Source organism: Onychomys torridus, chromosome 8 (assembly GCF_903995425.1).
Source record: "Onychomys torridus chromosome 8, mOncTor1.1, whole genome shotgun sequence".
NCBI classification, from domain to species: Eukaryota; Metazoa; Chordata; class Mammalia; order Rodentia; family Cricetidae; genus Onychomys; species Onychomys torridus.
In genome coordinates this window covers 56,824,238-56,848,144 of record NC_050450.1, presented here as the reverse complement: position 1 = coordinate 56,848,144, position 23,907 = coordinate 56,824,238, and the positions used below count along the sequence as shown (strand labels likewise).

At 48.1% G+C, this 23,907-nt stretch overlaps 1 protein-coding gene and 2 long non-coding RNA genes across 4 annotated transcripts; 2 read left to right on the top strand and 1 right to left on the bottom strand.

The window, feature by feature from the left end:
• Positions 1-4,054: 4,054 nt before the first annotated feature.
• Positions 4,055-16,641, bottom strand: Ccdc42 (coiled-coil domain containing 42). Of its 2 annotated transcripts, XM_036198206.1 has the most exons (7): positions 16,165-16,639; positions 15,733-15,838; positions 15,196-15,300; positions 12,524-12,721; positions 7,153-7,374; positions 6,819-6,977; positions 4,055-4,332 (listed from the first exon to the last, which is right to left on the bottom strand). In XM_036198206.1, the coding sequence occupies exons 1-7, from the start codon at positions 16,245-16,247 to the stop codon at positions 4,255-4,257; spliced, it is 951 nt and encodes a 316-aa protein (XP_036054099.1). In that variant the 5' UTR covers positions 16,248-16,639; the 3' UTR covers positions 4,055-4,254. The 2 variants fall into 2 exon arrangements, with proteins under 2 accessions (XP_036054099.1, XP_036054100.1); XM_036198207.1 differs by lacking the exon at positions 15,196-15,300 and having other exon boundaries at positions 16,165-16,641.
• LOC118590301 lies at positions 11,509-15,890 on the top strand. The gene is made up of 4 exons (XR_004945727.1): positions 11,509-11,569; positions 12,070-12,149; positions 13,846-13,988; positions 15,790-15,890. It is a non-coding gene; the product is annotated as an uncharacterized LOC118590301 (long non-coding RNA).
• On the top strand, positions 15,902-19,697 carry LOC118590300. Its single transcript, XR_004945726.1, has 3 exons — positions 15,902-16,605; positions 17,632-17,717; positions 19,345-19,697. It is a non-coding gene; the product is annotated as an uncharacterized LOC118590300 (long non-coding RNA).
• The last annotated feature ends 4,210 nt before the right edge of the window (positions 19,698-23,907 follow it).

Here is a 23,907-nt window from a genome sequence, read left to right as displayed (position 1 = left end):
ATATATCCCAAGGATCAAACATCCAGAAACAGAAGCATCTCGGCTTTCTGGGCAACCAGTTTTAACGTGAGGTGAGATGAGCCGGTCCTAGAGTCCCTTCACCTGACTCCAGAAGCCAGTGGCAAAGGACTCTGGGAATAAAAAGCATGTGAGGGTTAGTCCTATAGACACAGGGTCTCTTGGACTGCCCCAGAGAGACCCGAGATCACCTCTAAGGGCTTTTGACTGGTCCTGTTTGTACCAGCAGCGGAGGCTGTGATTGCCTTATGTGACAGACTTGAGGCTATGATCACCCGGCTGCCTGCAGGTTGAGTCCTCACATATCCACCCTGTTCCCCCCTCCCCCTGCAGCTCCTTTTCCTGAGGGAAAGCTAACAGGTTTTGCTGAGGAACAGGGTGCCCTAGCCTGGAGTGCGAGCCTCTGAAGGGCTTCCCCTCCTTTGCCTTCAAACATGCTGACCCCTGCTTCCTGCCTTGGCTGATGAGAACCATTCATCTCTGGAACCAATCAGTTACCTCTGCTCTAATGAGCTCATGTCTTCTCTTGCTGGGAACTTTCCAATCAGTCTCTTAACTTCTTGTTCTTGGAACGGAGTCTCGTCCATCTGGGAGCCCGAGTCTTTCAGCTGGGTAGCCTTGGGCTTCTTTATGTGGATGCTGGGTCCCAGTAGCAGTGCTGAGGGACTAAGGGGGGGGGTGCTGAGGAGCTGGGGAGGGGGTCTCTAGAAAGGAGGCCTGAGGGCTGTCTATGGCCACCTCCTGTTCCTCCTGCTCCTATCCATGGGAAAGCCATTTGCTTGTAACCCTAAGGCCTCAGAACCTCCTGGATTTTTCTCTCGCTCTGTTGGTTTGGGAATAAGTTTATATGTTTGTGGCTTCTCTTACATTCATGAAACCTGTCGAGACCCACAGCGTTTCTTCTGCTCCAGACTGGGTATTGTCTTCAACCTGAAAATGCAGCAGTATCAGAAGGGGGTATCTGGAAGTATGAACGAGCTCGGGTTAAGATGGGCTTTGTGTGATCCCAGGCATTCCAAGTGTGACCCTTCCTGATTCCGGACTTGACTCTGCAAGGTTGTGGAGCAGAAGGAGGGAGGCAGAGAGACTCTGGCTCCTGGCACAGGACTGGGGGTGGGGTGGGGCTGAGGGGCCTGGCCCACCAGGAAGTGTGTGTGTGTGTGTGTGTGTGTAATCCTAACAGGCCTGGCTTCTCAAACACCACCTCACAGGGACAGCGGGAGGTTGGGGGATGGAGGGTGTTGTGTATCTGGGAGTTGGACAGTCTGCTTCATATTCTCCTGCCCCCAGGCCCCAGGATGGGGCCCAATGGATGTAGGAGAGCTGTTTCAGAGACGTACCCTCCTCCCACTCCCTGGAGCCATTTCTGGCCAGCCATGATTCATTCCTGTCTGAGCACTCCCCTGAATGAACCCATCCTGGGTTTGAGATTCCCTCTGGCCTCCAACCTGTTTCAGAGAGAGGTTTGTTTAGACTGGGCCGGCTCTGTTGCAGCCTTCCAGACTCCGGGTCTCTCTCAAAAGGGAAAGCCTCCGTTTCCTCAGTTGTGAAGCGGAGATGACAATGGCAGAGGAGAGGCGTGTGACGCTCCAGCCTCGCTAGGCTGACCTACGTTACCCAGAATTCCTTTTCCTGGGTGTTTTCTGTGAAGGTGGGTCACGAACAGCTTCCCATGGGAGATTTGGGTGCCGAGGAGAAGAGGCAGCTGTGTTGTAGCTCACATATGTTTTCGCTGCTCTGCTAGCTTGCCTCAGTGATGGAGTCTAGAGTTGTCTTCTCTTTTCGTGGATTCTCTCCTGGCTTCTTTCCCTACCCTGGGCCAGGGTGTATGTCCAGTTCCGTGACCAAGGACTTAGCTCCTGCAGGATGCTCCTTCCACTCAGTTCAGAGGCTACAAGAACTGGCAGAAGGTTTTGTCTGTCCTCAGGGTAAAAGCCACGAGATTTCGACCTTGTTCTTGATCTTCCCAACTAACTCTCTCTCTCTCTCTCCCTCCCTCTCTCATTCATGTGTCTGTGTGCATGTGTGTGTATGTGCATTTATCTGGAGGCCAGATGTTGACATCAAGTGGTGTTCCTCAACTGCTTCTTCACTGTTATTAGATATTTTTAGAATGGATTCCCAATTACATTTTTGTTAGTGTACATGTGTATGCACACATACACACACGTGCACACACTAGCATACACATATAAAGATCACCATATAGGTTCCAGGGATTGAACTCTGGCTCTCAGTCTTACCTGTTTCCCTAGGCCCAGCCATCTTTTTTTTTTTTTTTTTTTTTTTTAAGGCTGGGTCTCTCATTAAAGCTGGGGCTCATTGAATCGGCTAGACTTGCTGGCCAGGAAGACCCAGTGATTCTCCTGCCTCCACCTCCCCAGCAATGAGGTTGCAACCCGGCCTGACCTAGCCCTGCACAGCCTGGCACTGCACTAAGCTTTTACAGGGGTCCCTGGAATTACACTCAGGTCCTCATGCTTGCCCAGCACTTTACAGAATTAACCATCTCTACAGCTCTTCCTCTGTGTGTGTCTCCCAGCTCCCTCCCCTGGGACTTCAAGCTCCAGCATCCAATGCAAATACAGCAAGGTATATAGAATCTGCTTGATCAGCTCAAGGTCAAATTCTTGTAAAGACACTGTCTATGTGGATGTACATAAAATGAGATAAGACCTACCTGCACCTATCCATGTACATCGGTGTCTAGGATGAACAGCCTTAATTTGAAAGTTCAAAATCTAAAGTGCTTCAAAATGTAAAACTCCTTGAATGTGATAAGTGGAAAATTTCACATGTGGCCTAGTGTGATGGATCACACAAAATTATTAAAAATATTGAATAAAATTGTCTTCAGACTACATGTGAGGTATATATAAAACAAGTGAAATTCCTGTTTGGACTTGGGTCCCATCCCTATGATATCTCATTCTATCTGTATCTGTATCTAATAATCTGAAAAATACTAAAATATGAAACATTTATGGTCCCAAGCAGTTTTGATTTTGTTTCTCAAAAGGGAGGCTGGCAGGTGTGTGTGTGTGGGGGGGGGTGAGGGGTGTCTCACTGTGTAGACCAGTCTGGCTTCAAACTCACAGAAACAGGCTTGCCACTGTCTCCCAGCGCTGGGACTAAAGGAGTACACCACCACCCCACAGATGAAATGATATTTAATCTTGTATTAGTGTTCTCATCTGACTGTTCACTGAGGCAGGCAGTATCGTGTATTAACGTAAGAGATGAGTGCAGCTCGGATACTAGAAAGCGTTTGGTCATTATACATTAAAAAATCGTTTTATGTAAGCTGGGAACAGTGGTACACGACTTTAATCCTAGCACTCAGGAGGCCCAGGCAGGTGGATTTCTATGAGTTGAGGCCAACCTGGTCTTCACACTGAGTTCTAGGACAGCCAGGGCTGTGTAGTGAGACCCTCGTGGGCTTTTCATAAGGCCGATGTCTAGAGCACTTGCCCTCCTCACCCAGGGTCTCTGCCTTGGTTAGATTTTGTCATCGATGGGTAGAGCTGTGCATCTGAGGCCCCGTTTGGTTTGGTTTTACTGGTTTTAAAGTCATTTCAGCAGGCTAGGATGTGAGCCGAGGTTGTCTTTTGGCACATTAGTGGCCCCTTGCTAGTTCCCAGGCAGCCAACAGGCTTTTCTTGCATTTGACACTATACTGTGTTACATGTTTTGGGGGTACACAGGAGATGGGGGTCGGGGCTAATTTTGATCCTGTACCTGTGGAACTCTGACTTGGGACGCTGCCTTCATAGGATCTAGGGAGCCTTACACTCCGACTAGGAACAACAAGGTTTTTTCTTAAGTAGTAGAAGAAAGAAAGTGTGGTACAATAAGAAAGTACAGGTACAATACCCTATACTGTGCTCAGCCTGAGGCCCTGTTGCCCGCCTGAACACTTAACTACATGGAAGTCCAAGAGATAACCATTGAAAATGACCACCTCTTAGATGGAGTGCATGTCGCCCTTCACTGACTCCTTCCCTATGGACCAGCGTTCAGAAGGACAGGCAACAACTTCAGCGCCAACTTCTTAAAACATTTAATGCTCTTAGGTCTGGGATAGACTGGGGCCACAGGAGAAAACAACAGAGGGTGTATCGTCAGGAAGCCGTTGGTCTTCAACAGCTGGGCTAGGGGCCTGGACCAGAAGCTCAGTAGGAACATTCTCTCGCTCTTTCTCAGTGTCTCAGAACATTCTAGAAACATATCGCTTCCTTACACCCGGACTTGCTGCTGTTCCTTCTTCTTTACTTCCGCCCAGATGTCTGACAAGTCTTGTATGAACTGCTGGATCTAGCAAGATAAGGAGACAGCTTTAACCTCACCCAGCAAACAGTCCCCAAGTCCCAAGATGGGGCATCTCTTTGGAAGGGAGTTCATCGATCTCATTCTTGACTTCCAGAGGTGATTGCATTGTCTCATTTCACAGATTTTCTAGGTGACCCTAAGAATCAGGCTTAGCAAACATAGGAGTTACTTTTCTCTCACTATGCTCAAAATACATGACAGAAGCAGCCTAAAAGGGACTTACGCTTTCAACGGCTTGTAGTCCACTGTAGAAGATGTGGCGGGGTGGCTCAGTCCCTGGCAGTAGGAGTATGTGGCAGTGGCTGTTCACATGGAGGGGACCGGGGAGCAGAGAGTGTGACTGGAGCAGGTGGATCAGCTGTCACCTTCAAAGGCCTGCACCTCATAACCCGTTTCTGCCAGGTAGGCAAAGGTCTCACCCTCCCAAACCAGCGCCACAAGCACTTAGAACACAAGCTTCTGGGGGGGGACGTTTCAGGTTCAAACCCTAACAGCAAACTAGAACTAGAGGAGGGTTGGAGTTGGGACCTGCTTAGAGGTAGTCAGACACGCGTGGAAGGAAGAAAGGAAGTGGGTCACAAAGGACATCAGAGTACGGCATTTTGCAGATAGAACTGTAAATGGTCCTCAGGCAATGTCGAAGCGCTTGAGGGAACCCAGACCTGATGTTCACTGCGATGATCTTGTGTCCTCAAGGGAAATTTAAATTCTACCCACAGGCTTCTGGTTTACAAGCCCGTGGTCAGAGTGACACAGCACAGATTCAGCGGCTAAGGAGACCCAGCTGGGCTCCACACACAACAGCTCTGAAGAAACATCCAATTCCGGGGACAGAGGCCAGGGCCTCACGCATGCTGGGCGCATGCCGTAGCACTGGGCTGTGCACCCAGCCCAGCCAGTTTCTCATTTTTGAAAGGTGACCCCAGGTCAGGGGCAGAATGTGGGTTCAACCTTCCCCTTTCCTTAGACTTGCTTGTGTCATTATTGTTATTATTATTATTGTTATTATTATTATTATTATTATTATTATTATTATTATTATTTTAGCCACTTGGCCACTTGACTTTCTGACAATGCGCTTATATTCTGCGGGAATGAAGATGGATATCTTAGGCTATCCTTTGGGCAACATGAAGTGCTCCTGGCAAGGAAAATCAAGCCCAGATTTTCCTTGCCAGGAGCACTTCTGGAAGTTTGATTCAGAAAAATAAAACTTGTGAAAATCCTCAAGGAATCAGAAAGCTCAGAATTTGGAGGAGATGGATTAGAAGCTCGGGCCAGAGCAGGGAAGGCACAGGTTGGGGTGGAGAGTGGCAGGTCACCAATTCCCAGGGCATCCTTCCCCCGACAGCTAAAGGAAGGAGCTGAGTACACCAGGGATCTCAGAAACCAGGTTTCCTAACACCAAGATGGCATTATGTCTCTTCTCACATATTCCCTCACAAGGGCATAGTGCCATCTCCCAGAGCAGGGTTCCCTGGCTATCCTGTCAGAACAGAATAAGCAACAGGAACGAACAGCACAGTCTACCTGTCACCCAGCCAGACATTAAAGGGCTTTGCCGCCTTTAATCCCAGCACTTGGGAGGCAGAGGCAGGTGGATCTCTGTGAGTTCAAAGCCAGCCTGGTCTCCAAAGCGAGTTCCAGGAAAGGCACAAAGCTACACAGAGAAACCCTGTCTCAAAAAACAAAAACAAAAACAAACAAAACAAAACAAAAGGGCTTTGCCAAAGTGTCCAACAATGCTACTCTCCTCATAGAAGGAGTTTTTTGAAATTTTAATCAACCATGCTATTTCAAAGGCTGGGGATGGCTCTTTTGGTAAAGTGTGTGCTATGCAAGCATGGGGATCCAGGTTCGGAGCCTTAGCCATAAGTTTCCCTGGAAACCCAAGAGGACGAAAACTCTTTCTGAACATAAACTGAAGGCTGGATGCAATCAGCTTTCTAGGAAGGTGCCCAGCTTTGCTCCAGACCTATGACCTATGCACAAGCGAAGAAGGCAGCAGCCAGGCTCAGTCTCGCCCAGCCTCCCTCACACAACGGAGCAGCCCCGCCCATGGCGACTGGAGCCCACCCGAGACTCTTCCTGGAGCTGTTAGCGTGCACAGCCAACAAGACTGTTCTGTATAACCAATGAGTTCAACAGTGGGTCCCTATTCTAGCCCTGTGCTTTGAAGCCAGCAAGGGTTTCGGGTGCTAATGCAGTGGGGTCTCAGTGTGTGGAACCCTGACCAGCAGTATCGCTTGGATAGTTACTAAACATGCAAATTCATGAGTGCTCATCTTAGGTTTACTGAGTTGGAGACTTGGGTGTGCCCAGCAATGCCCCAATCCCACCACTAGGTGGTCCTGACACTGGGAACATTTGAAGGCCACACAGCTCTGCCGGACTCATTCCTTCACTCAGCCAATTCAGAACCCCTTTGACCCTGCCACCCTGCCGGCCCCAGCTCTGCATCCTCCCCATACCATGTCCAGTTGTTTGTGTGTGTCCTCCAGGGACACCTGCGTGGTCTCCTTCAGCTGCTTGCTCACAATCTGGAAGAGATTCAGTGTCGCCATCTTGATGGTGCCAAGCAGGAGGGTCTTCTTGGCCGCTGTGTTCTGGATGTGTGCCCAGCGAGATTCCTGGGGAGAGATGTAAAGAAAGAATCCTCTCTCTCTCTCTTTCTCTCTCTCTCTCTCTCTCTCTCTCTCTCTCTCTCTCTCTCTGTTATCTGTATGCATGTGTGCACACATACAGACCTCATGTACCCAGAGCCAGGACCCTCTCCCCCAGCCCTACCCTGGACCTGCTGCTTACCCAGAAGATGACGTCGCTGCGGGCCCGGTCGAAGCGCATCTGCAGTCTTGCCAGCTCATTGTTATGCTGGAGGATCTCATCGTCCTTCTCCTCCATGTAGCGGGCCAGCCGTGCCTTGGCACGCTCAATCTTCTCCTGGCCTTCTTGTGCCGACTGCATGAGGTCATGATGCATGCTCACCAGCGTCTTGTAACGGGCAATCACCTCGTGGATCTCTTCAAACTGAGGGGCCAGTGGTCTCGGGTCACTGAACAGCTCTGGCTCTCAAGGGCCTGATACAGCCATATCAGCCCACCACCTCTGACCTGGACACCTGGACACCAGGGCAGGCAAGCCATAACCATAAACAGGTATTATGAGAATATTGGGTTCTCCTGGGCTTGTATGGGCTATGCCCCATATGTTGGAGTGTTGTTCACCTGGACCTGAAGTTCGTAATGCCAAATGCATATGAGAATCATCTAGGGACCCTTAGAAAAAATAGCCACCCAGTGCCAACCTTAGAGATTCAGATTAGTAACATGTCTATGGTAGATTAGAATTTTGCAGACTATCTCTAGGTAAGTCCAGGCCCAACTAGGGTTGAGAATTGCTCTGGAAAGCACCTTATCTCTTAAGGCAACAATGATCCTATTCAATGAGAATGTTCCAAGAGCCACTCACTTAGACCAGACATAGCTGTGCTAAAATGCTACTGTCAGAGCAGGAGATAAGAAAGCCAGACCCTGTTCTTTTGAACTTTATAGCCTTAAGGGTGGCTGGGCACAGGGAGGACAGACAGACTACTATTCAGTTACAACACAGTGATAAACCATCTTCGGGACCGAGGGGTGGGGCTGTACAGAGCCCAGGCACTAACTCCCTACAGGGTGCTCTTCAGCCTTTGTTCATCATCTGCATCAGAAGTGGGGCTGGAGATGGTTAAGTCAGTGGGTCAGGGGGTTTGCAAGATCCAGACCACCTGCTCCGGCAGGGTCCAGAAGCAGAGTTTGCCCAGCGACATCTATACAGAGGGCAATATGACCTCCAGTTCTGTGACACCAATGCACCTCCCAGGAGCCTATCATAGTGTGCCTGCTCAGGGACTCTCTGAGCATGTCTCCGTATCATGACAGTTGTGGCAGATTGGTGTCCAGGAACTGTCAGGCTGGTGTTTTTCCCAAATGCGCTTCTGGGGGAAGACCACGCCAGACAGTGTTGGAGGAGGTGGGAACAGCCAGAAACGAACGTCAATAAGAATAAATGCAAAAGATTGAAACATGGATTAAAACCCATGAGTTCATAACAACACTCGAGGGTCATTTTTGAGGGCTGCTGACACTTTAATTTGTTATTCCAAACACTATAAAGAATCAAGAGTTTGATGTGAGCATGGCAGCCCTTAACAGGAGAGAGAGGGGAAGATCTTGAATTTGAGGCTAGCCTGGGGTAAGACAATGAGACACTGACCCAAAAAGAAAAGAACTAACAAACGTCTTTCTCAGACCTAGTGGAATCAAGGAGCCAAAGACATTCTTTACAAAGTCCAGCTCCTTATGCCAGAGGCTCTCAACCTGCAGGTTGCAGCCCCTTGGGAGTTAAATGACCCTTTTATGAGGGTTGCATTTCAGATATCCTGCATACCAGATATTTACATTATGATTGATAACAGTAGCAAAACTACAGTTATGAAGTAGCAACGAAATAATTTTATGGTTGGGGGTCACCACAGCATAAGGAACTGTGTAAAGAGTTGTAGCATTAGGGAGGTTGAGGACCACTGCTTTATGCACTAAATTTTAAAATAGCTTTATACCCCCTCAGTCAGTATCTGTCTACAACCACTGAGAAAAACTTTTTAAAAAAATTTTTTATTTTATTTTATTTTTTATTTATTTTTTTGTTTTTAGAGACAGGGTTTCTCTGTGTAGTTTTTTGTGCCTTTCCTGGAACTCACTCTGTAGACCAGGTTGGCCTCGAACTCACAGAGATCCGCCTGCCTCTGCCTCCCGAGTGCTGGGATTAAAGGTGTGCGCCACCACTGCCCGGCCAATATTATAATTTTTATCAGCAAAGACTAATTTCATCTGATTTCAAACTTATCACTAGACCCACAGATGAGCTCTCTTTTGAGTCTGGTCTTATTTTGCTTAGTGTGATGTCCATAATGCTTGAGAAATGTAAGAAGTGGTGGGGGAAAACTAGTTTGGACCGTGATTAAAACAAATCAAGTGCAACAGGACAATTACAGATATGATAAAGTTGATGAGGAAAGCCCACGAGGCCTCAACTCCACACAAGAACCACAGGCAACTAAGGAACGTGGAGAATGGGAGAAATGGTCTCCCCAGGACGAGCACTCCAATTGCTTATCCAGTGCCAATGGTCAGCCCTGAAAACATGCATACAAGTAGCATTGTATAGACTGAGCAGAACTGAATATATGTCATATATATGTCATATATGTGACAATTAGTGAAAGAAGAGGTCATAAATTTGAAAGAGAGCAAGGAGGGGAATATGGGAGGGTTTGGGAGAATGAAAGGAAAAGAGAAATGATGCAATTATATTATAATCTCAAAAATAAATAAAACAAACAAAACAAGTGCACAGAGAGCCTTGTTGTAACAACTGGGGACACTTTAAAACATTGACACTAAAGAATAACATAAACCGGGCAGTGGTGGCGCACGCCTTTAGTCCCAGCACTCGGGAGGCAGAGGCAGGTGGATCTCCATGAGCTCAAGGCCAGCCTGGGCTACAGAGCTAGATCCAGGACAGGCTCCAAAGCTACACAAAGAAACCCTGTCTCAAAAGAACAACAACACCCCCCCCCCCAAAAAAAAAAGAATAACATAACTGGTTTGACAATGGCGTTGTGGGTATGATATTTTTGGTGTATTTTTAAATTTTTATTTTCATTTTATGTGTATGGGTGTTTTGCCTGCATGCGTGTCTGTGTGTATACTGAATTCATATAGTATCTAAGGCGGCCAGAAGAGAACATAAGACCCCCTTGTCACAGTGAGTTATGAGTCACCAAATGGGTGCTGGGAATCAAACCTAGGTCCTCTAGAAGAGCAGCCAAGGCTCTTAACTGCTGACCCATCTCTCCAGCCCCTTTTTGAGACAGTCTTACTAGCCTGGGCTGACCTGGAGTTTGCTATGTAGACAAAGCTAGATTCAAACTCCCAGAGATCCTCCTGCCTCTGCTTCCCCAATGTTGGAATTAAGAGCATGCACTACCATGCCTGGCTCTATTTGCTTGTCTTTGAGGCTAGGGTGTGGGCTATGAGTTTTTTTAAGCTCTCATTTTTAGAGATATATGCTGAAATACTTGTGGCTGAAGAAATAGCATTTACTGCCATATGATGGCAGTGGGAAGGTGTGGGTCATACAGGTGGCCTTTGCTGGAGCTAGGTGATGAATGATGGGTGTTCTCTAGAATGCATGGCTCTACTTTTGTCTGTTTGAGATTTTCCATGAACAAAAAGTCCCTTGAAGTATCACTGACTGGTTATGGGCAGTTGGAAGAAAAGAAGAATTTTTAATATTCTGTGTAGCATGGTAGGATAACTGTGATTGACAATAATGGATTGTATATTTCAAAATAGTACAGAGGATCTGAATATCCCCAATAAAAAGGAAATCATAGATGTTTGAGGTGATGGATATGTCAGTTCTCCCAGTGTAATCACTATGAAGTGCACACACACCCCCCAAACACAAACACATATCTCAGTATATCCTACCAATGTGTACAATTATCATGTATCAATTAAAAACACTATTTTAAGAAATCACATTGCTGGACAGACGATTCAGCAGTTAAAAGCACTAGCTGCTCCTGCAGAGACCTGGCTTCGATTCCCAGCACCCGCATGGTAACTCACAACCATCCTAACTCCAGTTCTAGGATCTCCAGTGTCCTCTTCTGATCTCAGAGGGCACCAGGAATGCACGTGGTACACAAACATACATGCAAGCCAAAACATTCATATACACAAAATAAAAAATAAATCTAAAAAAAAGAGTTTAAAAATGAAAACAATCAATTAAAATAAAAGCCAAGTCTAGAAGGAAATGTATAATACAATGCATAGTTTATGCACAGCTGGTAGTCACAAAATATAAACATTCATGAAAATAAGAAATTTAAAAACTATGATACTGTTGACCCCTGGAGAAAGAAGAGAAAGAATAAAATTTGGAAGGACATATGAGGGGTTTAAATGATCAGTAGTGTTTTATTTAGGAAAAAAAAAGAAAGAAAGAAGGAAAAAAGTTAAGATTATACAAAGCTGTGTGTTGAGTTCTTGAAAGGTGCAATTTCTCTATGCCTTCCAATGTGGGGGAGGGGTGGAGAGAGAAGGAGAGGAAGAGGAAGACAAGAGGAGGGAGGCGGAGGCTGTAGAATGCAAATGAGCAAAGGGCAGAGGTAACTCCAGACGAAGCTCACAGCAGGAGGAATGAGGAAGGGGCAGGGGTTGGATTCCAGAAATACTTAGGAGGCGGAATGGACCCTATCTGATTGATGGCTACAGGACTAGGGGGTGGGGTAAGGAGGAGGCACAGTTATGTCGGGACCGCGGCAAGTCTCAGGCAGAGTCAGTCCTGCTAAAGAAAGAACTGGGGCAGAGGGGGCCCCAGAGGAGCCTGGGGAGGAGGGGCAGAACAGAAGACAGAAGGGGATGCCAGAGTTGCGAGCAATGCCAACATCAAACGTGGCAAGAGGTGCTGCCGGAAGAGGGCTGAAAATTTCCTGCGCTGGGGTGACCGGGCCTGCAGAGTCAGGGGGCGGGGCACCTGGGGGGGTGTCAGTAGGGTGGGGAGAACAGCAAGCTATGCCATTTCCAAGCTATGAGGCCCTGAGCAGATGCCTTAACCTTCCCAAGCCTCCATCTCCCCATAAAGGGATGGTCTGTTTATTCTTCCCAGAGGTTGATGAGGGGATAGAAAGAAGGCGGGGAGTACAAACTCAGCCTGCATGGTGTCCTGAGGCTCCAGGTCTTTGGAGGGTAGGTGTTTTTCCACTTTAACCTCTCCTTCCTTCCCCTTCCCTCCCCCCCCTCCCTCCCCCCCCCCCTCTCTCACACACACACACACACACACTGACTCAGACATACCCAAATGCATATGTAAACACTCAATTCATGTGTCGCCGTGCACAGATACACCATCAGGCCCTCCCACCCATTGAGAGCTGCACCCAATCTCATGAGGGGCCTTGGCCATCTGTCCTTCAGGGTTGCTGCCTCTCCCCAGACCAGGATCACTAACCACTCCAGGGGCCCCTACACTCCAGCCAGCTGGGGCTGAGCTCTCTTCCGTTAACTTGGGGGGAAGACGAGGGTGCTGAGGCGGGGCGCTGTGGTGTAGCACCGGGACCCACCTCAGAGTTCTCCACCACCTTCTCCAGATACTTGTTGAAGATGGCATAGTCCTGCAGCTTGACGCTGAGCTTCTGATGCTCCAGCCTCAGAGCCGTCATCTCCTGCTTGGCCTTGGCCAGCTCCCGCAGGCGCTGACGCTTCAGTTCCCGCTCTTTGTTGGCTTTCTTCAGGGCGCGGATCCGTTTCTGGTCATTCTCCTGGGGTGAGGGAGGCGGTGTAAGTCAAGCAAGCCTCTCGCCCTCTGTCCCTGAGACGCTGGCCTGCCTGGGGCTGGTGACATCATAGGTCCCTTCAGTCTGTTGAACTCAGACCACCAGAAGGGCGGGCAGAGCTTGCAGGGCTGCCCATGTTGGAGAGGAGGTGTGAAGGCAAAGGATTAGGTGAACCTCTGGTTATTTAAAAGGATTTTGTAGAGCTAAGGGGCCTCTGTGGCCTGAGGGAGCTGTATATGCCGACATTTAACTCAAGTCAAGAGGGGGGGATCTTGCAAACTTTGGGGATGCAAACAAGAAATTCAGATTCTGTGTGAGTTGGTCCCTGGACTTCAGAGAGTGGGGGGTGGGAAGAGAACACATAGAAAGGAGGGTAGGGGAAGCTCTCTCTTGCATCCAAGAAGGCCGAGGAAGGCTGGATGGAAGCAAGAAGCCTTTGACCATGCTTTTGTGGTTCTGTTTTTAGTGGCGGCCATTTGTCATGGGGCAGATGGCTCAGCCAGGGTTGGGAAGCCCACATGTTCTCCTGATTTGGTACATCGTGCCTCCATTTCACCAGCTGTCGGCTGTGAAGTGGAAGCCCCTCTCTTCCTTACAAAACCCGAGGCGGTAATATGGAACTACATGTGGAGGAGATTCTGTGTGGAGGGGGCAGTTCAGCCTGGCATTGGCTTGGGCTGGAGGAGATGACACAGGCAATTCTCCACCCAGAAAGGACTGCAGTCTCTGACCCTGCCTCTCCTGACTGCAGTATCCTCCCTTGGGACAAGCCCACTCCTTTCACTTCCCCGGGAGTCACCAGGTGTCTCCCTTCTCCTGTTGTGGCTCCTGTGATTCCTCATGGATGGGCACATATGGTGGTGACATTTAGAGGCCATGGAGAAGTGCCACAAAGCATCAGAGAGGCCCGAGGGACCATAAATCTGAAAATTTGTAGGTGTCTGGGCTCAACCTGAGACCTGCTTGAGGCAGAAAAAGTTGCTGATGTCTGTATTTGCAGCAAGTCTATGAGAGCCATAACTGCGGACTGCCTGGAAGTCATTTGGAGAGTCCTTAACCCTCAAACTTCCTGCCCTCCCAAATATTCCATCAACTTTGCTTTGGTCTAGGCGGGCTACATCACAGTTGTGCGTATGCGGAACGAAGAGCTTCAAGAGAAAGGTTTCTCCAGGAGAGGGCAGCAATGGGCCCCTACAGGAGGGCCCAGCCCTTCAGGGCTTCTCTAATGCCGGTCCTGGAGGATTGCTGGCCAGTAAGTCTGGTTTTTGTTTTGTTTTGTTCACATTTTTATTTATTTTTGTATGTGCATGTGTATGAGTATGTACTGCTACACTGCCTGCCTAGGTCAGAGGACAATGTATGGGGGCCAATTCTCTCTTTCTAACAAGTGGGTCCTAGGGGCCTAGCTCAAGCTGTCAAGTCAGGCGTGGTGGCAAGTGCTTCTACCCACTGAGCCATCTTGCCAGCCCAAATCAGGATTTTAGTGCCACTAGCTCACTCTTCCAAGTACTGATGGAGGGGGAGTGTTGCACAGGACTATCCTCTGAGCCAAACTGCGGCCATCTTTTGCATCAAGTCCCAAAAGGTCATCATAATTGGTCTTGCTGACTGTTGGTGCTCCCTCACTGAAAGGGGGTGGGGGTCATGGGACCCTCCCCTGAGAACCCAGCCACTCCTTCCAACCAGTTGTATGCAACTCTGTCTTAGTTGCATATGGCCCTAGTGTCTCTGAGGGCAGTTAGAGGATATAGGTGTGTGGGGACTATGGGAGAGGCAACATCTATGTAACCATGAGGAAGCCATCACCCATGCTCTGCTTTAAGGCTACACACACCCCCGCTTGTACCCACTCACTCGTGTTCTGTAAGTAACCCTAACAAACGCATCAGTTCTCCAGGGCCATTGCAACTTTAGAAGGAAGAGAGAGAACACGGCCTAACCCCTTAACCCAGGGCAGAAATTCTCAAAACAGAATTCTTACAGGGTTCTTTGCTTCCTGGTCCTTCAATGGTTCCCTGCCCTCATCAGTCCCCCCATTTTCAATGCAAGGACAGAGATGGAGAGCGAGTGAGTGAGTGAGCGGATCAAACCCCTCTGACTCACTGCTGTATCCAAGAATCTCTGGCAGAGGGGCACATCCATCTATCCATCACACCTACTGATCCATCCATCCACCCATCATGCACTTGGTGTACTGTCTCAGGCACTGGCAAGGAAATAAGAGCCATCTAGAGAGCAGAGACTGATGGGTACCTAGGGCGTTACAAACGGCACAGTCAGTCTATAGAAGATGCCTTGGAAAGCACCAGGCACTGTTGGAACACAGAAGATGCCTTTAACCCAGGAGGAGGAGCCTGCAAAATCAGGTACTGGGGAGCAACAGTTTGCCCTGTGCAGAGCGTAAATCCCCAGCCTCCCGCAGCGGCTCATAACCTACTGCAGCCCGCAGCGACTCACACCTGGATGAACTGCTCAAACTTCTGGATATGGGCTTTCAGCTGCTCTTCTTTGATACCTAGTTCCTCCCAGCGCAGGTTCAGCGTTTCCATTCTCCTCTGGAATGTCTTTAGGGGTGTGAGAAGGTAGAAGTCAGGGAGCCCTCTCAGAGACACGGGCGCTCAGAAAGATTCTCTTGCCCCTGAGTGTTTTATCCTTTGGCGTGCAGAAGCATCTTGAAAGGCTGGGGAAGTAGCTCAGTGGTATAGCATTTCCCTAATAGATCCAATCCCCACCACCTCAAATAAATGTAGCTACAGAAGGCCTTGCATTTTGCACTCCCCATTCTGCACCAAGCTCCTAGTGTAGTATCCCAGGACCCTAGTTCCCCTGAGACTCACACCCTCTCTGTTCTCTGAGGAGGAAAGAGACCAGAACCACCAGTTGGAATTCCAGCTCTAGCCACCCCACCCACCAAATGAGGGACCACCATGCATTAATGTTGAGCCCCTGCCAATCCCTTCCCTATCCCCACCCCTATCCTTATCTCCCCACCTCACCTGCTTCTTGTTTTCCATGGCCTGGTGCATAATCTTGGCTTCTTTCTTCTTCTCCAGGAGACGGATGGACGGAGAATCTGACTGATCCTCAACATTGGGGAACTTCCTGCCCAAGAAGTGTGAAAGGGAGACAGGGGCCTTCTAAGGCTGGAGCAGGCTGGGGTAGGGAGCACTTCGGGGAGACACATGCCCCTGGACAGGAAAAGGGGTCTCTGCTCTCACTTTAGTGAAAGGAGCAGTGTGCCGAGGCCAGAGGGCTACCCGGGCTTTCAGGAGGGAGCGAGGGATGGGGACCCAGTCAGGGTGGAGCTGGGTAATGCGGTGATGCAATTAGGATCACCAGGCTGTAGGGAAGAGAAAGCTGTGGGACATGGTGTGGGTATGGGTGGTCCCGAACTCAGGGCTGAGGCAGACGGACTCCCAAGCACTCACTGCAGCAGCTGAAGAAGCCGCTCCCCATACTGCAGCCGGAAGTATTCGGCCAGGTCCTCCTCTTCCATGATGCCCAAACTCATGGTGGCGGCTACCTACCAGCCCAGCTGGCCTTCTTTCAGTATGAAACGATGAGCGGCAGAGCCACGGGGCACTCGGGGGTGGTGGCTGGGTCCTTGCCCTCCTCTCCCCCTGCTTTCAAAGTCCCACTGAGAGTGGATGTCTGAGAGACGCAGCAGAAGCCAGCCAGAGGCTGCCTTAGTGTGATGCGCTCCTGCAGTGATAGGAGACCTGGTTACCTAGCAACAAACTGGCCGGGTTCTGTGGACAGCATCTGAGACCCACGGGTTGCCCTCTGACCTGTATCCCCACTAACCGCAGTCTCTAACTGAGGTCACCTCTCTGTTTCCGCTCGCACCCTTCGGGAACTCTGGGAAGAAGGTAGGCCTGATTATATTTCTGGTTGCTCCCTTGCCAGGCAGGGAGGCAGGGTATGGCCAATCACCGCGGAGAAGGGAAGTTTGTTGGGAGAGCCCGGTGTGTGAAGCTGGCTCCTGAGGCTTCCTTCCTACGTTTAGGGGTATGTGAGGGTGAAGGAGAGACTGGGCGGCAGATAGAATGGCAAAGAAAAGCGGTAGAGAAGGCTTAGCTAAGCCCAGAGTGGGGAGTGTGTGAGGTGGGCAGAGAAGTGTGAAACGTGGGAAGTTGAGACACATTAGAACCAAATAGTCGGCCAAGGGTACATAGAGGGAGAGTGAGTTTATTAAGTACAGATAAAACGCGCTTTTGAGATTTAAGTGCTGGGTAGGGGGTGGCACCAAAACACAGTAACAGAAAGGTTCCTTTGTTTAGCCGGTTTATTTCACGATGGTTGCCCTCCTCCATTTCATGGGGCACATGCATAAATACTTATTTGACTTGAGGTTAAAACCGTATAAGCTTGGTGTCCTGTGTGAGACAGCATCCTAGGTACCTCTCCCAGCACTAAGCCCTAGTGCTCACCCCTCCCTGCTCCCTCCTCTCTGGGTCTACAGCTCAAGATGGGATTGGCTGGGATGGGATTGCTCCCGCCAGAGCCAAGGACAGAGTATGCAAGCCATGTTGTGGGTCACCGGGCACACCCTGCCATCTCTTCTCTAAGTCCCTGTTGTGAAGAAGAGTGGTTGGATGTCCTGCTCATTCTTGTTCTACCCCTGGTCCACCCTCTCGTGCTCACCAGGGCAACAGAAAAAACCCCACCCACTCAGACTCACCCACTGATTCCCTCAGCACCCCAGCCCACCCTAAATCCCTAATCCCAAGGCTCAGAGAGACCCAGCAGGATGGCAATAAGACAAATGAATGATTCTAAATTTTACAAAGGTGTGTGTGTGTGTGTGTGTGTGTGTGTGTGTGTGTGTTCTTTATCTGGACAGTCTGATGCAGTCCATTTAGGGATTTCTGTATTTTCTCCCCTTCTTTCCCCAGGTGGTGGCTTGGTTTGGAGGGGCTGTGGGATGATGCCAGTCTTTGAGGAAGTTGGGTGCTTCTGGAATCATCTGCTACTCTGAGATGTAAGACACACGTACTTGTCTGTCAAATCGGGTGGGCCGGGGCCAGGTTGGTCAACACTAGAACTGAGGCATCCTCTCCTTCCCACACAGCCCCTTGGGTCTCAAAACTCTTGGTGCTGTTTCACATGGTGACTTGAGTGATTCCAGGCACTGCATTATCCTGGAGGGCAGCAGGTAGTCACTGCCTTCCCAGCAGTCAGAGAGCAAGGATGGTGCTCTCAGCTCTGCTCGGCCTCTCTGACCTGTACTTTTTTTCCACCATCTTCACCCATCCTGCCCCCCAGTTCCCCATATCACCACCCACCAACCCTTTTTGTCTTGCTATTTGTCTCTGAGGTAAAAATCTATTGAGCGTGTTTAAGTTAATTATCTGATGGACTTAGATGCTGGAAACCAATAGGGATATTTTGCTTTCTGTCCTGTCCCATTATCCTCTGAGACTGTTATCTGGGGTACCTAGCCTAGGGGGTGTAGGGATTGCCTGACACACATAAGAATCTGGGTTTGACGCTCCCCCCCCCCCCCGGCACTAAAGAGAAAGGGGAAAGAAGAGGGAAGAATAGCAGAAAATAAAAGACATATGCTAATATCTTGAAAATATGATCCTGGAATAGTGCTGGGTACACAGTCTCCCAGCTATCCTGGAGGATACTCTTCCAGGCAGTGACCAGGGGTCCAAACCCCTCCCATCTTGTAGCTCCACTGTATTCACCTGGGATGAAGATGCACAGACATTTCATCTGCTCTTAAGTGCATCACTGCCTCCGACCCTTCAATTCTGACAGGTCCCTACACTGCAAGAGGCTGGGCACCATTTTGCTGTGTCTCCAAGGAAAAGAAACACATCCAAACAGCCTGTGCTGTCCTCTTTTTGAGAACTGAAAAGGGTGTTTGGGGTAAACAGAAAGCAGGGCTTAAGAAAGAGCCCAATAGTAGACAAAGAAAGAAAATAGGCCAACCATATCTCATATGCAAAAACTTAGTGGCAGCATTAGCAAACTTAATTTAGTTCACACAGTCTCTGCCTCTCCTGGGAGAGTCTCTTCCACGTGATGATCTCTAAGCCCCTTCCAGAGGGCTACTCTCAAAATACATTTCCTGGGACCTCCCACTTAAAAGAGTAATTTGAAGAGACTAACCAGGACCTGCCTACAAAATCCTTAAATATTAGGAAATCTATTAATAAAATTAATTCTATTGAAATTCTCAAGAGAAGAGTTGCAATTGTGACAGATGTCATTGTGGCATTGAAAACTTCTACATTTATCCTTTTAAAAGATTCTAGTGGATTTGCTGGGCATGGTGGTGCACACCTTCCATCCCTGCACTGTGAGACAGTGGTGGGAAGATGTCTGTGAGTTTCAGGCCAGCCGGAGCTACAGAGAGAGACACCCTCCACATAGATCAGTATGTAGGAGTCAGAAGTATTTTATTAATGTGTAAAAGAGTCTGAACCCAAGAGATAACATTAACATTCCTGTCAAAGATATTCTTGCTAAACTTAGGGATGCAGCAGGCTTTCTGCTGTCACTACAACCACTTAGCATTGTTTTGGATGCTCTAGCTAGTGTGAAAACGACAAGAACATTAAATTTTCTTTCTTTCTTTCTTTTCTACACAATGGCAGATGCTGTGATCATGTACTGTGAAAATTCAAGAAGATGGTTGATTTCGATGATTTGAGTGTAACGTGATGCTATGCAGTTTGCAGATGGGATGAAGCTGATCTGCATGCACGGACGTGAGAAGTGGGGATGACAGATGAAGAGCTGCAGAGCAGCATGCTTCGCAGGATGCAGCATGTGCATGTGTGTGGTGGAGGACAGGCAGGCTGTGGGAGGCCATCCCCAGAGCTCTGGAGACGAGAATGGCATGGGGTGGGGAAGGTGTTTGGAATTTTAAAACATTTTTTTTACTCTCCATACTGCTTGTTTATATTGTCTTACATGGTTTCGTTGTTTTCATTAAAACCACACACACACACAGATTTTTAGAAACAGGGTTTCTCTGTGTCGTCTGAGCTGTCTTTGAACTTGGTCTGTAGACCAGGCAGGCCTCGAACTCAGTGATCTGCCTGTCTCTGCCTTCTGAGTGCTGGAATGAAAGGCGTGCACTGTCAGGCCTGGCGCAACTCTGCATTTCGTGTCTGAGGATCCACGATCCGCCACCCTGTTTTCCATGGTGGCTGCATCATTTTCTGTTCCCACAACTGGTGACAAGTAAACTTCTCTGCATCCTTGACAAAACTTGGTATCTCCACTTTCCCCCCTTTATGTTGATCACTCTGATGGGGATGAAGTGACACCTCATTGCAAGACAGGGTCCCTTTTTTATTATCATGGTAATGAATGGATCTGTTCAATTATCAATTGTTTAAACAGTAGAGATATAATCAAAACTCCATCCAACACCCCATCTTGTGTATCAGAGGCGACCATGAACTCATCAAACACTTATGCCCAGTGCTGTGGTGATGTGTAGAAGACCAACACTTGGTCTTTTTTAGTACAAGAGTCTGTACCGGCTTTCTTTTGGGCCGTCAACCAACTCCCAAATCATGACACAGAGACTTCTTCTTCTTCTTCTCCTTCTCCTTCTTCTCCTTCTCCTCCTCCTCCTCCTTCTTCTTCTTCTCCTCCTCCTTCTCCTTCTCCTCCTCCTCCTCCTCCTCCTCCTCCTCCTCCTTCTTCTTCTTCTTCTTCTTCTTCTTCTTCTTCTTCTTTTTATGTTTTTGGTTTTTCAAGACAGGGTTTCTCTGTGTAGCTTTGTGCCTTTCCTGGAACTCACTCTGTAGGCACACAGAGACTTCTTATTAGTCATGAATACTGGGCCTTATCTTTTGCTTGTCTCACTAGCTCTTATAACTTAACCTGTTTCTCTTCATTTACATTTTGCCTCAAGTTTTTATCTTTCTTCCCTTCTGTATATCTTACTTGCACTGTGTCTGGCTGGCTGGCATCTGCCTGGCTTCCGGACGGGGCCTGTCCCTCTCTTTCTCCTTCATTCTCTCCTCCCTCTTCTGCCATTGGCCAGTCAGCTTTTTATTAGACCAATCAGGTGCCTTAGGCAGGCAAGGTGAAACAGCAACACTTCTTTTCATAATTAAACAAATGCAGCACAAACAAATGTAACACACCTTTATGTAGTTAAAGAAATGTCTACAACAAGTGTGTAGATTGTTCTCAATAAACAAATTCTGATTTAGTGGGAAGAGTCTTGACCTCCCCTGTTATGTGGAAAAGAAGTATCATCTGAGGAGTAGAAATTCAATTCCAGAGAATCAGAGACAACTTGAACAAAGGCCCTCTTCTTTATATAACAAACAACATGGCAAATACAGTAACGGTAACAGCATAAATGTGCGGCTTGTTCCTCATCAACCTTTCACAGGAGTCTCATGAGGGAGCAATGTTTTTTCTGGCCTTACTGACTCAGAACAGCACACAAAGCCAGAATAAGATATCTTTCTATACTCACATGATGCTCACAACATTATCTGGGGAGCGGGGCATTGTGAGGTGGGGGAGCATTCCTTTCAATGCCCACCTCATTTCAGCGCATGGTCTTAGACCTGGTCACCACATCTCACAAACACATACATTGTTCTAAGTCAGGAGCATTAATGGGCCACAAAGGAAGCCTAGGGAGGACGGTGCAGCTGAGGCTGTGGGTTCAGCTGAGCTTATAGGAGTGAACTAGAAAAGTCCAGGGTGTAGTGAGGTGGGTTTCAATGTTTTCCTCAGAAGGTAGTTAATCCAGGGGCTGGAGAGATGGCTCAGTAGTTAAGAGTCCTTGTTGCTCTTCCAGAGGATCAGGCTTCAATTCCCAGCACCTACTTGGTGGCTCTGTAATTCTAGTTTTAGGGGACCTAATGTCTTCTTCTGGCCTCCCCAAGCACGAGGAATACATGTGGTGCACAGACATACATGCAGAAAAGCACTCATATATATACTTAAAATAAAACTAATAAAGAAGTTAATTAATGCTGAGCAGACTGAGCACATGATTAGAAATACCCCAAATTTCATTAATAACTTGGTTACAGGTTGGGTGAAAGTTTGATTTGTAAAAGGCACACTTTAAAAAGCATCTCTCAGAAAAATCATTTCCACACAGTATTGGAATTCTTGGCCACTCCCCCAGCTACAGGTGCTGTCCAGTAGCCAAGTGAGAGACTTAGTCACCTCGGCGGGGTCTTACGTCCTACATAATCCATATACTGAGTGGTCACGTAATTTGCGTGCAGCTTGATCACATAATCTATGTGCATGCATGTGGAGCTGCATAAGCCCATAAGCACACGTGATGGGGAATCCATAAAAAGTGGTCAAGACTCCTCTCCCCTCTTCTTCCTCCCTCTCCTTGTACAACCATTTCCATAGGCCTAAGCACATTCCCCTCTGTTCCTTCTCTTAATAAACTCTTATAGTGGGTTTTGTCATACCTCGTGGCTTTTCTCACACGATAAACAGCACTGCTTAATGAATAGCATAGCACCGCATAATAATAACTAACACACAGTACCTGTGATGTGCCTGGTCCTCTCCTAGACTGTGAGTAAGTCTAGACCAGCCAGGAGGAACAAACGGCCCACAGGTTCTGGTGACTACCTGTGGGGGTGATATCTGCATGGGACTGCTCTTGCTGCCACCACAAGTGACTGTGTGTGTGTGGTGGGGGAAACGGGGTAGGAGCCAGTCGGTGTCCACAGACCCTGGCAGCTCTCATCGACCCTTTCCTCCTGATTGCTGCTTCTCCCAATCTGGAGACCTGTGAGTCCAAAGTCTGAAGCTTGGAAATAATCACTGGCTTTAAAACACAGAGTCCTCAACCAGAGACGAGCTGTTTAGTGGGGTGCAGATGAGTGTAACATGCCAGCTTCATGAGTTGTTCACATTAGCATTCACACAGCGCTTCACACATTTCAGAATAATCTGTAGATCTGATTCCTCACTTCTTCAGAATTCTTAACTATTCATAGATTTTTGTGGGGAATAAAGGAAAGCAAATTGTGAATTAAATGAGTTACTGAGACATGTAATTTCTAAAGCAGAATTATAAAAATCCTCTCATTTTCCCCCTCCAAAGTATTTTTAATGTTGATGAAGTGTGGTGTTTTAATCTGTTTGTTATGGCAACATTTAGGGTTTAGCTATGTTCCCTGGAGGACTGGGTGGTCTGAAGATGGGGCTTCCTTGGGCCAGAGAGATGGCTGTGAGTTCTCAGGATGCTTATGAAAGTGGAAGGAGGCAGGGAGTGGGGGGGGGGAAGAGGTGGGAGGGGACACTGTGGTCAGTATGTAAAATAAATGAAAACAATTTTAATTAAATTTAAAAAAAGTGGAAGGAGAGAACCAACTCCTACAAGTTATCTTCTGACCTACACACACACACACACATACACACACACACACACACACACAGAGAGAGAGAGAGAGAGAGAGAGAGAGAGAGAGAGAGAGAGAGAAAATACTAAGACATATTTTTAAAAAAATATTTTGAGATACTACACTTGGTCTTAACCAAAAGGCCAAGAAGTGACGAAACTGTGACAAAGATTGGGAAATGTAGCTCTTCACAGTGGATGGCGGCTGGCAGGGGTGGGGGTGGGGAGGACTCACTTATTTTTATGGGGCTGGCCACTGGGAGTTTGGCCGTGCTCCAGTGAGTATATGGGCAACACAAATTGGACTTGGTGTGTTTTTTTTCTTTTTGAGGGGGAGGGCACAAGGGAAGGAGGGGGACCTGGGAGGAATGGGAAGCGAGTGTGGTTGGGGTGCACTGTATGAAATTCCCAAATAATCAATAAAAAAAGTATGCTGGAAAAATTATTTTATGTGAAGGGTGTTTTGCCTGCATGTATGTCTGTGCACCAGAAGCACAGATGCCCACTAAGGCCAGAACCCCTGGGACTGGAGTTCCAAAAGGCTGTGAGCTGCCATGTGGGTGCCGGGAACTGAAGCTTTGTTCTCTGGAAGGGCAGCCAGTGCTCTCAAGCGCTGAGCCATCTCTCCAGCCCCTCAACACATTTTTAAAGAGTTGGCATTGTAGATGGTAGGTTATCATGCCAGCTCCCCTCCCTGAAAACAGCTATCTTTTATTATTATTGTCATTTAAATCTTTTGCAAATGACCAAAAAGTCACCAGTAACAAGATATAAAGCATCCACCGCCAGCCATCTTTTCAGAGAA